Source organism: Delphinapterus leucas, chromosome 14 (genome assembly GCF_059928025.1).
Source record: "Delphinapterus leucas isolate spDelLeu-1000000601 "Yukka" chromosome 14, BTC_Dleu_Yukka2, whole genome shotgun sequence".
NCBI lineage: Eukaryota > Metazoa > Chordata > Mammalia > Artiodactyla > Monodontidae > Delphinapterus > Delphinapterus leucas.
In genome coordinates, this window is record NC_143142.1 from 64,798,148 (window position 1) to 64,815,911 (window position 17,764).

The 17,764-nt window shown below is 52.6% G+C and overlaps 1 protein-coding gene across 5 annotated transcripts in view; it reads left to right on the forward strand.

The window, feature by feature from the left end:
* CTIF (cap binding complex dependent translation initiation factor) overlaps positions 1 to 17,764 on the forward strand; it is a 307,707-nt gene that overhangs the window by 56,038 nt on the left and 233,905 nt on the right. For 4 of the 5 annotated variants that reach the window (XM_022584518.2, XM_022584521.2, XM_022584522.2 and 1 more), the window contains exon 2: positions 17,438 to 17,639. In XM_022584518.2, the coding sequence (XP_022440226.1) occupies positions 17,460 to 17,639 (180 nt within the window). In that variant the 5' untranslated portion in view covers positions 17,438 to 17,459. Of the gene's footprint in view, positions 1 to 84; positions 140 to 17,437; positions 17,640 to 17,764 lie in introns of all 5 variants that reach the window. The other variant, XM_089895159.1, reaches the window with a different exon arrangement.

A 17,764-nucleotide genomic window follows, 5' to 3' on the forward strand; every position in this document is an offset into this window, starting at 1 on the left:
TTTTTCTCCCTTGGACAGTGCTGGATGATGCACAAATTCTTTGTTACCTTTTGCACCGTAACTAGTTCTTTCCTTTTTCCCCAGTATTCCAGCCCTGAGTGGCCTCCTGTTACATCAGTCCCAAGGCAGCTTATCTCACGTTAGTTCCATTTTACACTGGTGTCCCCGGTGAGGCTGTGACTCTTGCTGAAATCCGAGCAGTGCCCTCCTTGCTCTCAGCCGCGTAGACTGGCTGTTTCCACTGGCCGCTGTCCTCATCCTTGTTGGGCAGGCCCATAGCTGGTTCAGTTTTCAGGCTTCGGTCTTCCGCTCGGGGAAGTATGTCTCAGCTCTGTTGAACTGGATCTATCCTCACCTTGAAGGCTTTAGGCCTGTTCTTTAATCCAGCTATAGGAAAAGAAAAAGGACTTTTTTGTTGAAGCACAGAGGACTCAATCGTGTTAATCTGTGCTCATGTCAAAGGGCCAGCTCTGCAATCCCAGGCTCACAAAAGAAAAATGTGTTTTTCCCCATCTTGATCCAGTACCCTGTAAGACACGTATCCTGCCAGGATGCGAGCAGCATGGTTAGATATTGAGAATCAATTTAGCAGTTTCCTGAGCTCGCATATTCTGTCTGCATGCAATAGACACAGTGATTTCTCACATCAGGCTCAGCAAGGCCGTTTCTGGACTCTTACAGGCGATCTGATGGAGAAGCTGCCTTCCGGGGGCCCCCACCTATAGGGAGAGCATGTAACTCTGAGAAAAACACCTGACGGCCACCTTCATTTATAAACGTGGTACAATATTGTTGGATGGCAGCCTGGGCACCAGCCTGTGGGGAGTGGAAATGCAGTCTCCTGGCAGCTGTAAATTAATGGTCCTTCTTTGCCTACATGCACGTTTAACACGGTCCCTTAGATGGCATTGGAATGAGCCCATCTTCATGGGCTTGTAGGACTATGACTGTTTGTACAGGTACGTTCATCTTATTGTTGGGTGTGCTCTAAAAGACTGTTTGCTTTTTTTCCCCGTTGTTGTTGTTGTTTTTTATTGAAGTAGAGTTGATTTGCAATGTTGTACCAGTCTCTGCTGTACAGGAAAGTGACTCAGTTGTACACACACACATGTATATATTTACATTCCTTTCCATTATGGTTTATCACAGGATATTGACTATAGTTCCCTGTGCTATACAGTAGGACCTTGTCGTTTATCCATTCTAAATGTAATAGTTTGCATCTACCACCGCAAAGTCCCGGTCCATCCCTCTCCCTCCCCCCTCCCCCTTGGCAACCACAAGTCTGTTCTCTATGTCTGTGTGTCTGTTTCTGTTTTGTAGGTAGGTTCACTTGTGCCATATTTTAGATTCCACATATAAGTGATAGCATATGGTATTTGTCTTTCTCTTTCTGACTTCCCTTAGTATGATAATCTCTAGTTGCATGTTTTGGGTTTTTTTAAGCAAGAAAATGTAAGAGAAGCTTAGAGATGGCAGTCTCCTGGAGGGGGCCTGAGGGAGTAAAAAGGAAACACACTGGCACAAATCTCAACTAATAAGGGTTTTAGTCCTGGCTCCATGATTTGGGATGTGTCATGTCACAGTGCTTGTGTTTCCTGATCTGTAATATGAGGGAATGACTTGACCATTTCATTGCTTCTAGGAGACATGATTTTCCCCCCACATGTTAATATCTCTGAAATCAGGGTGCATCTTACTATTGATGGCTGCTAGCCACATGGCAGGTGTGTCACGTGGCATAGCTGTCATTGCCTGAGCAGGCGTGAACGTGGTCCTGCTGTTCAGACTGTCATGACTTCAGTTGAATTGGGTGTGTCGTTGGTCATCCACCTGTTAAGTGGATTGGCACTCAAAATGTCTTCCAAAAGATCTCACTATAATTTATTATTGATACCAAATGTTACTGTGTACACAGAGGGACATGGAAGCAGTAGCGGGGCATTGATTTGATATTAGAAAAGCAAATATTTGTCGTTGGGGGAAGAACTGCAGTTTCATACTTTCTTGTAAAACAGCAGGAATTATCAGTCTCATGCATGCCACCAAAGGCAGGAGGAATTTCCAAATCCCTCAGAAGAGATGAAACCACCGCAAAGCTATGTGAGGCTCGTGTGACCAATTTGTCTGCATGCAGGCTTGTCATTAAGGCATTATGTCATAGTTTAATTGGCAGCATTTTTTCTTTTCTTTGTGGCTTATAAAATAATGGTGGGTCTTAGAATTGATGACTTGGCTTTCTAAGGTTTCTCCTGGTTTTAATATCTAGTAGTTTTATTTGCATTTTTTGGTCAGTTAGAACAAACTAATAAAAGTAACATTCGTCCCATGTGTCGGTGCTGCACCTCTGCGGCCCACAACACTTAACTCATGATATCAATTGCTGGTTACTTTCCTGTTTGATCCTAACACCTAAAATCAAACTTGAGTAGGTACTTATTAAATGAATGGATGGATGGAAGGATGGATGGATAGATAAATGGATGGGGGGATGGATGGATGGATGGTTGGATGGTTGGATGGATGGATGGATAGATGGATGGATAAATGGATGAATGAATGAATAAATGGATGGAGGGATGGATGGATGGACAGATAAATGGATGAATGGATGGATAAATGGATGAAGGGATGGGTGAATGGATGGATGGGTGGGTGGGTGGATGGAGTAGATGGATGGATGGATGGATGGAAGAATGGATGAATGGATAGATGAATGGAGCTGCACCAGGAGATGCATTCTATCTTTGGTGAAGCAGCAGAATCCCTTCTAGGGAAGCTGCAAACATTTCTGTCAGGTTTAGGGGGAATCTGGACTCAGTTTTTTAGGCTTTTTGTTGAAATTCTTTTATTCACTTATAGTCTTAGTTGATTCTCACAGCTATAGTTTTCTCTGGGTAGGTGTCTAAGCTACTCAGCCAGAGATTCGAACCCAAGGCAATTATCTTGGGACCAGCTTGTGTAAATACAGTAGTTGTTTTTTTTTTTTTTTTTTTTTTTGCGGTACGAGGGCCTCTCACTGTCGTGGCCTCTCCCGTTGTGGAGCACAGGCTCCAGTCGCGCAGGCTCAGCGACCATGGCTCACAGGCCCAGCAGCTCCGCAGCATGTGGGATCTTCCCGGACCGGGGCACGAACCCGTGTCCCCTGCATCGGCAGGCGGACTCTCAACCACTGCGCCACCAGGGAAGCCCAATACAGTAGTTTTTAAAGAGACTTTATTGAGATACAATTCACATACCATACAGTTCACCTATTTAAAGTCTACAGTTAAATGCTTCTCAGTATAATCACAGATATGGACAACCACAGTCAATTTTAGAACACTTTCATCACCTCAGTAAGAAACCCCATACCCTTTAACTATTGCCCTCCTGCCCACCTATTCCATCCCCTCACCCGTACCTTAGAGGGTACCCTAATCACCCACTAATCTACTTTCTGTCCCTATAGATTTCCATATTCTGGACATTTCGTAAGAATGGAATTGTGTAATCCATGGTCTTTTGTGACTTTCACTTAGCACAATGTTTTTAAGGTTCATCCACACTGTAGCATGTATCACGACTTCATTCTTTTTTATGACCGAGTAATATTCCATTGCCTGAACATACCACATTTTTGTTTATCTGTTCATCAGTTGTCAGACATTTGGGTTGTTTCCATGTTTTTGCTATTATGAGTAATAGTACTAGACTTCCCTGGTGGCACAGTGGTTAAGAATCCGCCCGACAATGCAGGTGACATGGGTTCGAGCCCTGGTCCAGGAATATCCCACATGCCACGGAGCAACTAAGCCCATGCTCCACAACTACTGAGCCTGCACTCTAGAGCCCGCCAGCCACAACTACTGAGCCCACGTGCCACAACTACTGAAGCCCATGTGCCTAGAGCCTGTGCTTTGCAACAAGAGAAGCCACCGCAATGAGAAGCCCATACACCACAACAAAGAGTAGACCCCGCTCGCCGCAACTAGAGAAAGCCTGCATGCGGCAATGAAGACCCAACGCAACCAAAAGTTAAAAATAAATTAATAAATAAAATAATAATAAAAACATTTACGCACAAGTTTTTGTACGGACACGTATTTTCACTTCTCTTGGTTATATGTGTGTGTGTGTGTGTGTGTGTGTGTGTGTATATATATATACGTATGTATGTATATATATGTATGTATGTATATGTATGTATGTATGTATGTATGTATGTATATATATGTCTAGGAATAGAATTGTTGGACCTTATATTAACCCTATGTGTAATCATATGAGGAGCTACCAGACTGTTGTCCAAAGCAGCTGCATCATTCTTCATTCCCACCATCAGCATATGAGGGTTCTAGTTTCTCCACATCCTCACCCACAGTTGACTCAGTGATTTGTAAGGGCCTTTCTACTTCTAAGCTCCCAGGATTCTGGAGTGAAATCCATTGACTGTTGAGCCAATGGAGGCCCTTTTCTGGCTTTGTAGATCCCCTTCTCCCATCTCAGCAGAGTTTGCAGAGGGCTGTGGGGAATTTCTCGGTTAATTATCTACCAGTTAACCACTCAGCCTGTTCCCTGTGGCTGTAACTGGCTACAGACTGCTCCTGCTGTGTGCCCGTAAAGAGGTGATCTGCTGCTACCACACTCTAGTGAGGGAAATTAACTGCAGGGCTAATGGGAAATAGAGCCCAATGACTGTGATGGCCTAATAAGAACAGCCATCTGGGACCTGCCACCAGGTGGGTCCTCTCCTCTCTGCAAGGCATCTGGCTGTGTCCGGGAGTCCTTGCTGCAGCTGCCCCCCTCTAGCCTCCAGGGAGAGCTCCTAGGTCACAGTGGCCCTCTCACCGGGAGCCCACAGTCCTTCCATCCATCTTCTGTGGAATCCTACTTTGTGCGGGGCCCTGGAAGTATATTGATGGGAGAGACAAAATGATCACGTCCACGAGAACACACACTCTAGTGGGTTCCAATGGGAGTGATCTGGAGGTCAGATTTCCTGGCTGCCTATTTCCCTAATTATGTGACCTCAACATGTCCCAGAGAGAAAATACTTGGGGGAAACCAACCCCAGGAAAACTACTGTACCTGAGCCTTCAACATGGTCGTGGCCAGCAGCCCTCATCTGTGGTGTGGCTGTCATTGCCGAGATCTCAGTAGTTGGGCTCCATGTTCTACAAGGTAACAGCCGTAGCCAGCAGATGTCTGTGGTCTGCAGAGCTTGGCTTTCCCACCCCCTCTCTCCAGAAGAAGTCCCTGTAGCACGTAGGACTTTCATCCCTTCCGTCCAGTCCCTTCCCTCTTCATCCCTCAGAGCTTCTGCCCCATCACAGCACAAGCTGGTGGGAACAGTCAGTGATTTATCGGCTTGTGCCACAGCGCAGTGGGACTCTGAGCTGCTGCCGGTCCTGGGGAGACACCCGGGGCTGGAGTCAGCACGCCTGGGTTGCAGTCCTTCCTGTCGCTAAGGCACAGGCACATCGCTCCAGGGTCCCCACGTGTAAGAGGGAAGTGGTGACGCACACCTGTCTCCCTCATACACAGGGTGATTGAGAGGCGACTGGCAGGATGGTGCTGGGCCGCGCAGACCCAAGGGCAGGAGGCCCAGAGCCCCCTCCCAAGCCTGGACAGATAATTTCAGATCTGATTCAATAGCTCATATCTGATGGTAGCTTACTCTCTTATCCTGTGAAAGGCACAAAGCCTTGACCTGGAGCAGTTCAGGGCCCACTTCAGAAGTGACTGTGGGGAACAGCAGCTCATGGGGGATGTTGGGCAAGGATGGGCACGTTGAGTGGGTGGAGTTCTGGGCTCCTGGCTTCTGTTTAATCAGAGTAACCGTATCTTGGAGCCCCTCTGTTTGGGTTCAAGTCCTGACTCAGCCAGCCTCTTACCAGATGACCTTGGGCAATTCCTCTCTGCCGCGGTTTCCTAATTCGTACAGTGGGGACAAAAAGGTGCCTACATTATAGGATTGTCTTGAGGATTAAAGTAATATATGACAAGCATTTAACACAGGGCTTGGCACATAGTAAATGCTCAATAAATGCTGGCTGTTATCTTCTATATCGGGGCAGCTGGGCAGCCGTGTATAATTTAATTTGAAAGATAAGTATGGTATTAGAGGAAAGTAGTTTGGAAACCAGCGATCTGTGGGGAATACAGTATTGATGGTTTGCCTTCCTGCTTCAGTAAAGGTCAAAGGCAGCTGGCCCTGAGCAGTCCTCTTGGCGTCCTCCAAACAAAGTCAGGGGCAGCATGGGTGTGCTGGTTCCGGACCTGGAGGCCACTCCAGGAATCAGGGGTCTGGTCTTCCATTTTCTGTGGTTTTACACTCCTGGGCTCTTGCTGTTCAGTTCTGCCTGTGGTTCCTGGAGGAATGCAGGGAGAGTGATAAGAGCCTGGGCACCGGATCAAGTTCGAGATTCCTGTGGTTGCTGTCCAGTGGGCCTCAAGCATTGTGTGGGATACATGCAGGCTACTCAGCCAAACAGGTGTCCACCCCCAGCCTACTGTACTAGCTGATTCCACTGCTAACGTGCCACCCGTCTCTGCCTACCAGCAGCCAGCAGCTGCCTGTGTGTTAATACCAAAGAGACAGAGCATCAGTTACCTGCTGTCCATTTTCTAATTTCTGGAAATCCAGCATCAAATACTCAATGATTAACTGAAAGTCTACAGTGGGTTCAGGTCTGGCTCCCAGGGCACAAGGGGGTGAGCAGACACGTCCTCGGCCTCTAAGAGCCTGTAGTTTAGCTGAGGAAGGAGGCAGCCCCTCAGACCACTTCAGGGCTGAGCTGGAGTGTGGTGGAGGCATCATAGGGAGCAGTGGGACAGCCCTGTCCTTTTGCCTGGACCTCCCTCAAGACACCCAGGAGGGGCACCCCTTTCCCTGGACAGAGTTTGGGGGTACACTGTCATTGCAATCCCTGCAGGATGACACAATCTCCCTGTAATAGCTCTGTGGCCTGTCTTCAACCAGGTTAGGGTAGTGTCCTGCTGGTCCGGAAACCTCCCTCTTTGCAGTGACCTTGCATATTTCTATTTTGGACTGTCATGTACTGATTTCACGTTGTAACTCCCAGGGGACAGTCCTTGCTCTTGATTTCCAAGTTCTTAGGGCCACTCTTCATTTTTGTGGACATAGACCACCTACAGTTTCTTTCTTGCAGTGGGGGCGGTCTCAAACGCGGACGTCTGTGAGGGCCAGGCAGGTAACAGGCGAGTGAGTGCAGCCGCGTGAGTGACGGCTGTAGGCCGTGGGGAGACATTAGGGAGCATTGGGGTCTGTGGAGAACTGGTGATCACGTGCCCTGTCTGAAGGGCTCAGCCCTGCTTAGTTCTAGCTGACGCTTGTAATGTTGGGAGGCAGGCCAATATTGCTGGATCTCACAGTCTTTCAAGAAAATCAGAAATGTGGATTTTTACGTGAAATCTTTTGGTTTATAAAATGGGCTTGAATATTTAAAAAGTACAGGACAGACCAGGCGAAATACACTGTGGTCCTGACGTGGCCCCTAATGAGCATTTGCAGTCTCTGCTTTGTGTTTATGCTCCTGTGCGGGAAGAGTTGGTCATCCAAGGTGGCAGGGGACAGAGGCTGAAGGGCCCAGTGAGCAGCTTCTGTGGGTGTTCTGAGGGACAGGGTCACGGTGAGCTGGGGTAGTCAGGGTGGCGTCCAGAGGTGGGCTTGATCGAGGGGTCCTGGAGAATGAGGAGGGGAGAGGGAAGGGATGCAGTTCTTGGAGCCAGCTCTGTCTCCCCAGCCGTGAGACAGGCCCACAGGGTCACAGCCCCCCAAGGGACAGGCTTCCGAGACCCCCGCCAGTGTCTCTGAAACCACTTGGTACTGTCACCGCTCCAGCTGGGTTGGTTCAGGAAGCTGTTGCCAGGAGGGAGCAAGATGACTGAGGACCCTGGTTACCCCGAGGGAGACACTGGAGGGAGAGTGTCACCTGAGAAGGAAGGCCTGGGTGCTGGGCCACCGGGCTTGGAGGAGCTCCGTGGCCTTCACCTGAGGTGCTCTCCCAGGTGCATCGCCGGGTTCAGAGCAGGACACCCCTGGGCTCTGTTTCCGGCGTTCTCCGAGTGAGTTTCCACTCTGTCCGTCGACTCAGAAGCTTTTCAAGGCCGGTGGCGGGGCCCACACGCTCCACGTCTCATGTGTTTTCACTTAATCCTCCCAACATTTTATGAGATGGTACTTTTGTCATCAGACTACTTTGAAGGTGAGGAAACGGCCCGCCCAAGCTTACAGAGCTTGGTTTAGCCAGCATCGGAACCCGGAATCATCATGTTTCCCTATCTTAGGAGTAGGAGGCAGGGAGGAAGCGGCCTGACCCCAGCCAAGGATGGGGCTGGCCCGCCAGTGACCCTGAGGCCTGTGACTTCCTTGCCCCCTCGAGCCTGTGGGGCACGACATACAGCAGGTGCTCAGTACCTGTTGAGGTAAATTGCCTTAAGGAAGCTCTAGAATGTGGTGGGAAGAAGTTGGAGTCTTGGTTCTGGGACCAGGTGACCCTGGAGGCTGGTGGAGTGGGGGATGGGACAGGTCCACCCCCAGCACCCTTGGCTGTAATGTTCTAAGAGCTGGGAGGGGGCTGGCGGGGAGCCTGGGCCCAGCAGCAGTGGGCAGGGGAGCTGGGAGGCCCACTCCCGGGGAAGGAGCATGCTGGACTGGGTGGGAGCGGTCTGGGGAGCCGGAGGCCCGTCTGCCGTCAGGGCTTGGGACGGTGAGAGGTATCGGATGAAGCGGGGCCCCGAAAGACCATGAAGTCTTGTCAAGACAAGATAAAAACCCATAAAAAATTCAAGAGCAGGATAAGAGTTGGGTGACAGCGCAAGGGGGTGTGTGAAGGTGTCAGGAAGCAGTCTGTGCTCAGCCAAGGGAGCGGTTGGGGAGTCTGGACCTGGAGCCTGGTGGAGGCTCCTGTTGACCCCGGGGGCTGGAGGGGAGGGCAGATATGGACGGCAGGAAGGTCCAGGGATAATGCAAGGGCTGGACCTCAAGAGCCCACCCTCGATGCCCTTCTGCCCATTGGTCCGGGCTCGTCTGCTGGCGCGGAGGCCTCTGCAGGGTCGGGGGAGTGACTGTTTCAGGATGTTTTCTCCACAGGAAGTCCCAGCCGGGAGACTGGAATCTGATGGAGTGTGTCCTGTGCATGGACTGCTATGGGTGCACCACTCCCTCTCCCCGCGCCCCCTTTCTCAGGTGCCTGTCCAGGTGCTACCGCAGTGGGCATGCTGAGGAGAGAAGGGTTCACAGCGTCTCTCCTGTCTTCTTGGGTCACAGTGGCCTGAGCCCTCACTGTGAAAACCAGTCCAGCTCCTCAGTTACTCCTAGAGGCTGCTCTGGGGAGAGAGCGGCAAGGCCCGGGCCAATTGGTCTCTCCATGGAAACTCTGAAAGGTCCACAGGGCTTGGCCCAGGGCCCTGCATGGAGTGAGGGTTCAGTAGGGTGTGAAAATGATGCAACGATTTGGGGGTTGTCTGTTATTTAGGAATAACTGTCTGATGTTAATGACTGTAACGCAGAACTGCACTTGGGGTCCAAAGACGTTGGCAGTCACTGGGGGAGGGGAGAGGTGACTCAGCTCAGCAGGGGTTCTCTGGGGATGGCAGACTCTCGGGGGCTTGGGGACCTGCATTACAGGTGGGCTCTATCCATAGGCATCCGAGTGGCTCCCCGCAGGCCCTCCCTTCTCTGGGCTCCAGTGCCCTTATCTGCTCAGTAAAGGGGCTGGACTCTCTAAGACCCACTGAGGTCGTGAGGCTTAGATCTCAGAAGCCCCTCCAGCTTGTTGAGAGCATTGGGGTACGTCTGGACCCACAGCTTGGCCCTGTGGGACTCTAAGCAGGTGCCGTTACGTGTCCCTGGTGCCGAGAGCCCAGGGTGGAGGTGGGGGATCCCAGGGCCCACAGATAAATATGAATTCAGCCTGTTGAGGGCCTGCCTGGCCCTAAGTGGGCCATGAGAGAAACTGCCCCTCTCCCAGGGAGGTGGCCAGCAGGCCAGGGGATCAGGATGGAGAATCCAGCCATATTCCAGCCAGGGTGGAAGAGCTGAATAATGGAGAGAAGGGATGTGACAGGTTTTCTAGATCTTGGCTATTCCAAGCCAGGTCCCCTGACCAGCAGCAACATCACCAGCTGGGAGCTTGTCAGAAATGCAGCCTCTCAGGCCCCACCTGGGATCCACTGAATCCGAATCTGCATTTTAACAAGATTGCCTGTGATCGCCGCACACAGGAAAGTTTGGGAAGCACTCCTCTGGCCCACTTTTCATAAACTCTTTTGACCACGCCTCACAGAAAGAAATACATTTCCATGGTGTATTTAGATGAGACAAAAGTTCCATGAAACAATAGTTCCACTTACAATGTGTGTTACTCACTGGAATTTTCAACTTAGTTGTATAATTTTAATGCTGAGATCATGAGTTTGCCTTACACTAAGTTTATTTTGCAGCCGCTAAACCGCCGAGACCTGCAGTTTGAAAAGCACCGCCCTAGCTAACCCCCGTCTGATGTTTTTTTTTTTTTTTTTTTTTTTTGCGGTACGCGGGCCTCTCACTGTTGTGGCCTCTCCCGTTGAGTGGTACAGGCTCCAGACGCGCAGGCTCAGCGGCCATGGCTCACGGGCCCAGCCACTCTGCGGCATGTGGGATCTTCCCAGACCGGGGCACGAACCCGTGTCCCCTGCATTGGCAGGCGGACTCTCAACCACTGCGCCACCAGGGAAGCCCCCGTCTGATGTTTGAGTAACAAGGGTTACACCGGTGTCAGACATGTAGAGGACACCTGGTGTCCTGACTCCTGAGACGGTAAACGATGCTGATTTGTGAGGTCACCTCCAGCTCTGAGTGTTTCTAAACTTTTCTACTTCTGGTGGTTGGGGGCCTGAGGCTCCTGTACACAGAGGCCTCCCCTGAATCCCCCTGCTTTCTTTGGCGAACACCAGCGTGGCCCAGAGTCCCCAGGCCAGCACTGACACGAGTGGCCGAGCCTGAGGGCTGCAGGCTTGGGGGGAAAGGCATTCTGCCTGAGTCCTGTTTATGCAGGAGGTGAGGCATGGGCCAAACTCAGAGGGGTAGGTTGGCTGCTGGACGTTGTGAAGGGGGTTCCCATGGCTTCCTCAGGGAGGGCTGTCGGTGTCCTCCTCCCCTGGCAGCTGGCCTCTCTCTTCCCACACTCAAGCGGGAGGCCTGGCCCAGCCCTGTCCTGCCCTGGGGGCTGCCTGACACAACGCAGAGAGCCCTTTTGCAGGCTCTGGGTGCAGGTGGCAGTTGTCAGCACTGTGTTGGGAAGGGAAGGGGAGAAGGGCGGGCCTTGTGTGTAACCAGGAGCGACTGCTGGAGGGGGTCCGGGCTGGGGGAGCGAGGCCGTGCTGGTGGAGATGTGGTGGGTGGATGCGATTCAGCACCAGGGGAGCGCCGCTGACTGGCGGGGCCCTGCTGCCCACCTACGGCTCAGATGTGCCTGTATCCATCTGTGGAGTTGCTGTCCCGCTGGGCTGGATGGACAGACCCATGAGTCCCCAGGCCACTGAGCTCAGGAGCCCAGAGCGAGCCCCCTGTTGCACTGCACAGCTCCCCGCAGCCGGCCTGTGGGTCAGGTGGCCAGGCCCCTTACGGAAAGCCGAAAAATGAGCCCTGGGCTTCCTCTCTGAGGTCCCAGCTGAGCTGTGTGCTGAGGACCTGAGGGGAAAGGGTCCGAGGAAGGGTGAGGGGCGTGGGGCTGCCCTTTCAGGGCCCGGAATGATGGATTCCCCAGGAAGGAGCTAGCAGGCAGCGAAACAGAGGAGTCTCATCTGGTTGGCAGGTCATGCAATTGGTCCTGCGGATTGGGGGAGGAGGTGACGCCTCTAACGCCTGGCTGTTCTTAAAGGGATTGGCTACATTTACAGCTGCTAATGCCTTTTGTCACTGGGTGGGTGGGAAAGGATGCTGAGAGGGCTGGGACAGTTCCAGTTTCTTGTCTCTGGGCCCTACCTTTTCCTCCAGACCTCTGGCCCCTGGTGTAGCGCTGTGAGCCCCACGAAGGATGAAAGGCGGGCAGGCCCAGAGGATGGGGGGAGCGAGATTCCTGACCTCAGGCAGAGCCCACCGTGTCAGCTGAAGCACCTTTGCCGAGTGCTGGTTTCCCAAGGAAGCCACACCGCTCTGCAGCCTCAGCCCCTCCGTGCCCCTCCTTCAGCTGTGCCCACCCAGGCCCCGCCCTCCCTCCTGCAGGCTCTGGGCTGCCTGCCCTTTACAGCAAAGTGCTGCCTCAGTGCTTCTCCCACTCCTGCTGTCTGCCCTTTTGTTCCTCGGCATCCGTCACCTGGCAGGGAATGGGGGCAGGGCGGGGCGAGGAGGGGGGCCAGGAAGGCTGCAGGGTGTGTTCCTAGGATCTGGACTCAGCTCTGCATGCTGCATCCTGGATGGCTGCAGCCAGGGGAGGTGTCTCTTCTCCTCTTCCACCTTCTCCTCTCTTTCTTCCTCCTCTGGTCCCGTCCCCCTTATCACTTTCACTGATCATTAAAACATAAGCTCCTCTTGCTGGCTCTCAGCTTAGCCAGCAACCCAGCTGTTTGGGGGTTTTCCCATCCTGATCTTCCTGTGAATGAGAAACGGAGCCAGGAGGAGACCCCAAAGCACAGGCAGGAAGGGAGCAGAACAAGTCCTGGAGGAAAGCATCCCTTTATTTCCCTGTGTCTCCACCAGCCTGAAAGTTTACTCTGTGCCTCCTCACACTTTTTACCTTAAGAATGCGGTGGAACTTCTAAGCTTATACCCCAAAGGATTGCAAGCAGGGACTCAGACAGGTACTTGTACACCCATGTTCACAGCAGCATTAATCACAATAGCCAAAGGTGGGAACGACCCGAATGTCCACTGATGGGTGAATGGATAAACAAAATGTAGTTCATACATACAGTGTATTATTGTAACACAGTGTATGTTCAGCCATAAAACGGTGTGAACTTGTGACACGTTCTACAACATGCATGAATCTTGAAACCATTATGAGGGAAATAAGCCAATCACAAAAGGGTAGATATTGTATGATGCCACCAAAATGAGGTACGTTGAAGAGCCGAATTCAGAAGAGATAGAAAGTAGAGTGGTTGCCAGGGGCTGAGATGGGGGATGGGGGGTTGTTTGGTGGGCGCGGGGCTTCTGTTTGGAATGATGAAAGCGTTCTGGAAATAGTGATGATGTTCACACAACGTTGTGGATGGACTTAATGCTACTGAGTTGTACACCTGAAAATGGCTACAGTGGTACGTTTTGTGCTATATGTATTTTACCCCTATAGAAACTGGGGGATTGAGTGCCTGACCGATAGCCAAGGAGATGGATAATGTAGCTGCACTCCCTCTCTTTCCCTCCTCCCTCTTCTCTGCTAAAGAGATAAAACTTGGGTCTTTTCTACTGAAGGAGGGACCTGAACCCCGGTTGGGGCTCATTCTAGGATGTAGAAATGAGCCCAAATGACATGTTAGCCCGGTTCCCCCTCAGAGAGCAGAGTTCCCAGAAGTACCCCAAGAACAGGAGTCCCTGAGGAGAGTAACACGGAAGGAGGGAGAGCTGGCAAAGGGGCATTATGGATCTGGTCGCCACTGTGGGCAGCCGGGCCTGATCCACTGGGACCCGCTAAAGGACCATAAGGGAATGTTTGTCCCCGTCCAGGGCTGCCCCAGGGGCTGTTAGCTCCTCCCACTTCTAGGATGCAGTTTCCAGGTGCCAGGTGGGCTCCTGCAGGCACTGCTGGTGTGTGTCAGAGGAGGCTGGGCCGAAGGCGCTCAGGGCAGCTGAGAGGAGGTGCTGTCAGGCTACATGTTGAATCTGACTGGGCAGCAGTGACTGGAGTAGGAGGGGGCCTCCAAGGCAAGTGACCAGTGTGGGGCATGCTCCTTTTCTCTCTGGGCACCAAAATTCTCCAGGGTGGCAATGTGTCTCAATGCCGGTCTCTTTCCTCAGTGAGCCAGTGAGGGGTGATTTCTGCCCCTGGGCTCCCTGACAGGACGGTGGTGTGGCCCCGTGACAGACCCGCAAGAGCCTGGGAGCGCCCAGCAGAGCAGGACAGAGACTGCTGCTGCAGGCCGCGCCTCCTGGAAACGCTCCTTTCTAGTTCCTACAGAAGCCAGCCCTCTGCCTGTACCTGTGATGTGTGCCAGAAGCCTGTGATAAGATCTTAAGTCTTCGAGGAATAATAGGTGCGGCCTTAGGTACTGGCTTTTTTCTGCAGGCGGCTCCTTTTCAGCCCTCTCTGGACACCAGCCTTATCATCCCATCCCCCTGAGGCCGTCCGTCCGCCCAGGATCCTGCACTGAGCTAGGCACAGGGCCCAGCTCTCTAGAGCCTGCAGCCCAGTGGGGGTTAAGACATGCGCGCGCACTCACACACAGACACACACACACACAGACACACACACACACACACACAGCACTTGAGGGATTCCCTGGGCTTTCAAAGGGCATTGAGGAAAGGCGAAATGGGAGCTGTCCTGAGGGCCTGAGCAGGCTGCCAGGAGGTGGGATGAAGAGGCAATGGGGAGTCACTGGACCTGGAGCTCTGCTGTGAGAACTTGGGCAAGTTACTTAACCTCTCTGAACCTCAGTTTTCTCTTCTAAGGAGTATAGTTATATCGATTACATAGAGTTATGGTGAGGGGGAAGTGGACGAAGGCATATGGAGTGCAGGGGAGAGTGCCTGGCCCATGATACAGGCTCAGTACACATTAGCCTTTCCTGCTATTAGGGGTTGCCGTATCCATGCCCCTACGCCGAGGCTGGGTGCATCCTTTGCCCACTGGCCGCTATTAAAGCTAATTGCCCGTTGGGCTAATTGCCTGTTGGCTCTAAGGTTCTAGCACTCCGTGAGTGTTAGGACCCCGAGATTTGGCAGGTGGGGGAAGGGGAAAGTGACTCTGGGTGAGGGACATAGTGTGAGCAAAAGCACAGAGGCAGTAAAAGCATCATGTGTTAGTGGTTTATTGCCATGTAACAAATAACTACAAATGTAGTGGCTTTAAACGATGCCCGTTTATCGTCTCACAGTTCTGAAAGTCAGAAGTCCTGCTCGGTATAGCAGGAAGGCTGAAATCAAGGTGTCGGCTGGGCTGAGTTCTGGTCCGGAGGCTCTGGGGGACGAAACCTGACCCCAAGCTCATTGGTTGTTGGAGAACTTACTTCCTGCAGTTGTAGGACGGAAGCACCTTTCCCTTGTGGGTCGTTGACCAGGCATTGCTCTCAACCTCTAGAGGCCGCCCAGGATCCTTGCCCACACCCCTCCTTCTTCAGGCTCTACCTCCAGCCCCGGATTTAGGGGGCTCGTGTGATTGGATCAGGCCCCCCTGAATACTCTTCCTCTCTTCAAGTCTGCTGATTTGGAGTTTAATTATATTTGCAAAATCCCTTCCCAGGAGTTCCTAGATTAATATTTGATTGAGTAGCTGGGGGAAAGGTGTACACTCAGGACCCTCTTAGGGGGTCCACCTGCCACACATGGCTTGTACCTGGGACAAGGAGCAGAGTGGCCAGGGGGCTGGAGGGAAGCACAGGCAGCCACTGGAGCAGGTGGATGTTGGTGGTGGGAGGGATGTAAGGCCACTGTAGGCCTTGAATGGCAGGTGCAGGAAGGGGCGTTGGACATCCCCACCCCTACCCCCTCCTGTGGCCCTGCACCACTAGGCAAGCTTATTTCAACCTGAGCAAACTACCTGCACGCTCACTGCCACCCAGGTCTCCACACCTGGGTTCCCTCACCCAACTCTGAAACCTCAGCCTCCTCCCGCTGGGGCAGGTGGACAGATCCATGAGCCCTAAGGCCACTGAGCTCAGGAGCCCAGCGCACACCCGCTACAGCTGGCCTGGGGTCCAAGGGAGGCTGGGTCTCATGCAGCAGCCGAAAGCCAAAACCTGAGTCGGGAGACCAGCTGGAGAATGTGTGTCTCCCCAGGGAGTTCTTCCTCCCCATGGTCCGCAGACTCCGGGGAGCCTGGCGAGGGTGGGAGGGAGTCAGCATTCACAGTCTCCGCAGGATTTCCAGAACCCAGCAGGACATTCCTTGTGCTGTTTTGGTTTCATTACCGTTAAACACGCAACCAGCCCTTAATTATCGGTGAATAACTGTGTCCTAAAAAAGCTCTCAGTAATCCAAGGTTTTGAAATGCAAGTGTTCCTTTGAAAATACTGGGATGTTGCCTTTATTATCCACAGTACTGTTGTAGGTGCCAGGAGCCCTTTGTGGTCTCAGAGCCCGTGCATACGTTACTTGGGTCTTTGTGTATCTAATGGTGCTGGTTGGGTAGAAGACTGTTCTGCTAGTTCTGATGGTGAAGCCATGTGCAGCCTCTGCTTCCTCTGCTGAACGGGCTTCCCTGTGGAGAGCACTGATTTCCAGACAATGGAAGGGACACCAGACAAGCTTTGAAGCCCTTTCCCATCAGGCCTAGAGCCTGTCCAGAGGAAGGGGGAGGGTCCCTGGTGGGAAGGGACCTAGTGGCGAGAATGGTTCTAGCCTTCCCAACTTCCAGGTGGATCGGGAGGGAGCTTTGGGAGCAAGCGTGGACAGTGGAGGTGTCCCTGCAGGCCTGGGCCCCTGCAGCGGCTGGGTTGACGCGGTCTAGTTGGGGAGGGACAGCAGTTCTATTGGTGGACTTTAACAGCTATCCCTGGAACGATGGTCACATTACGCCAAGCCCCCCAGGGAGAGGGCCTGAGTGCTGAAGAGGGAGTCATTCTCCTACAGAGGACCATGGCTGGGCCACACCCTCCCAGGCGACCCACCTTGCCTTTCACGGCGTATCATTAAAAGCCAGTCACGTCCTTACAGACTGAGTGTAGCGTCCTTACAGACTGAGTGTAGCGTGTGTCCCAGTAGATGCACCATTAGCAGGGCTGCAAGATCACGTTAAGGCTTACAGTCTTCACCTAATTTAGGGATAGCCTGGCGTCCAAAGAGAAAATGTCTCTTTAGAAGGAGGTATTTCTTAGAGGCCCAGGCCCCTTAGAGGGTTTGTGTCTGTGGACCCCTGTACATCTCAATGCTGGGGTCAGAGACGTAGAAGCCTGTGGTCTGTTTTATTCTGCTTTGTGGTGGATTTTGTTAACTCCAGGTTGGGAAGTAGGGTTGAACTTGTAGACTTGGGTCCATATTCTGCTTTTTCCTGGGTGGTAAGGTCCGGGTACGGACTAACGCTCAACATCGCATGAGTTACTCTGTTGGCCAATTAGGCAAATTACCTGCCTTCTCTGGGACTGAGTCTCCTTCCCCACGCAGGAGGGATCACAGCATCCTCTTCACACTGAAGGCGAGCTGGCACCCCACTGACTTCTCAGGATGTTGGGAGACCAAGACAGCAGGCTGGATGAGGGACTGCTTCCGGGCGGGGGAGGATTTCTCAAGTGGGGTCATCATCTCTGCCTCCAACTGTGTCTCACAGAGCCCATCTGTTCTCTGTATCCGCAGCCCAGGCCCCTGAGCGGGAGGGATGGAGAACTCCTCAGCAGCGTCGGCCTCCTCCGAGGCCGGGAGCAGCCGCTCCCAGGAGATCGAGGAGCTTGAGCGGTTCATCGACAGCTACGTGCTTGAGTACCAGGTGCAGGGGCTGCTGGCCGACAAGACGGAGGGGGACGGCGAGAGTGAGAAGACGCAGTCCCACATCTCCCAGGTGAGCACTGCCCGGGACGGGGCAGGGCCTGGGCAGGTACGGGGCCTCGGAAGCTCGAAGTGGGGTAATAAGGGTAAGGGACCCTAATTGCAGGCAGCATCTGAATCTGATTGCCTGGCCCTAGG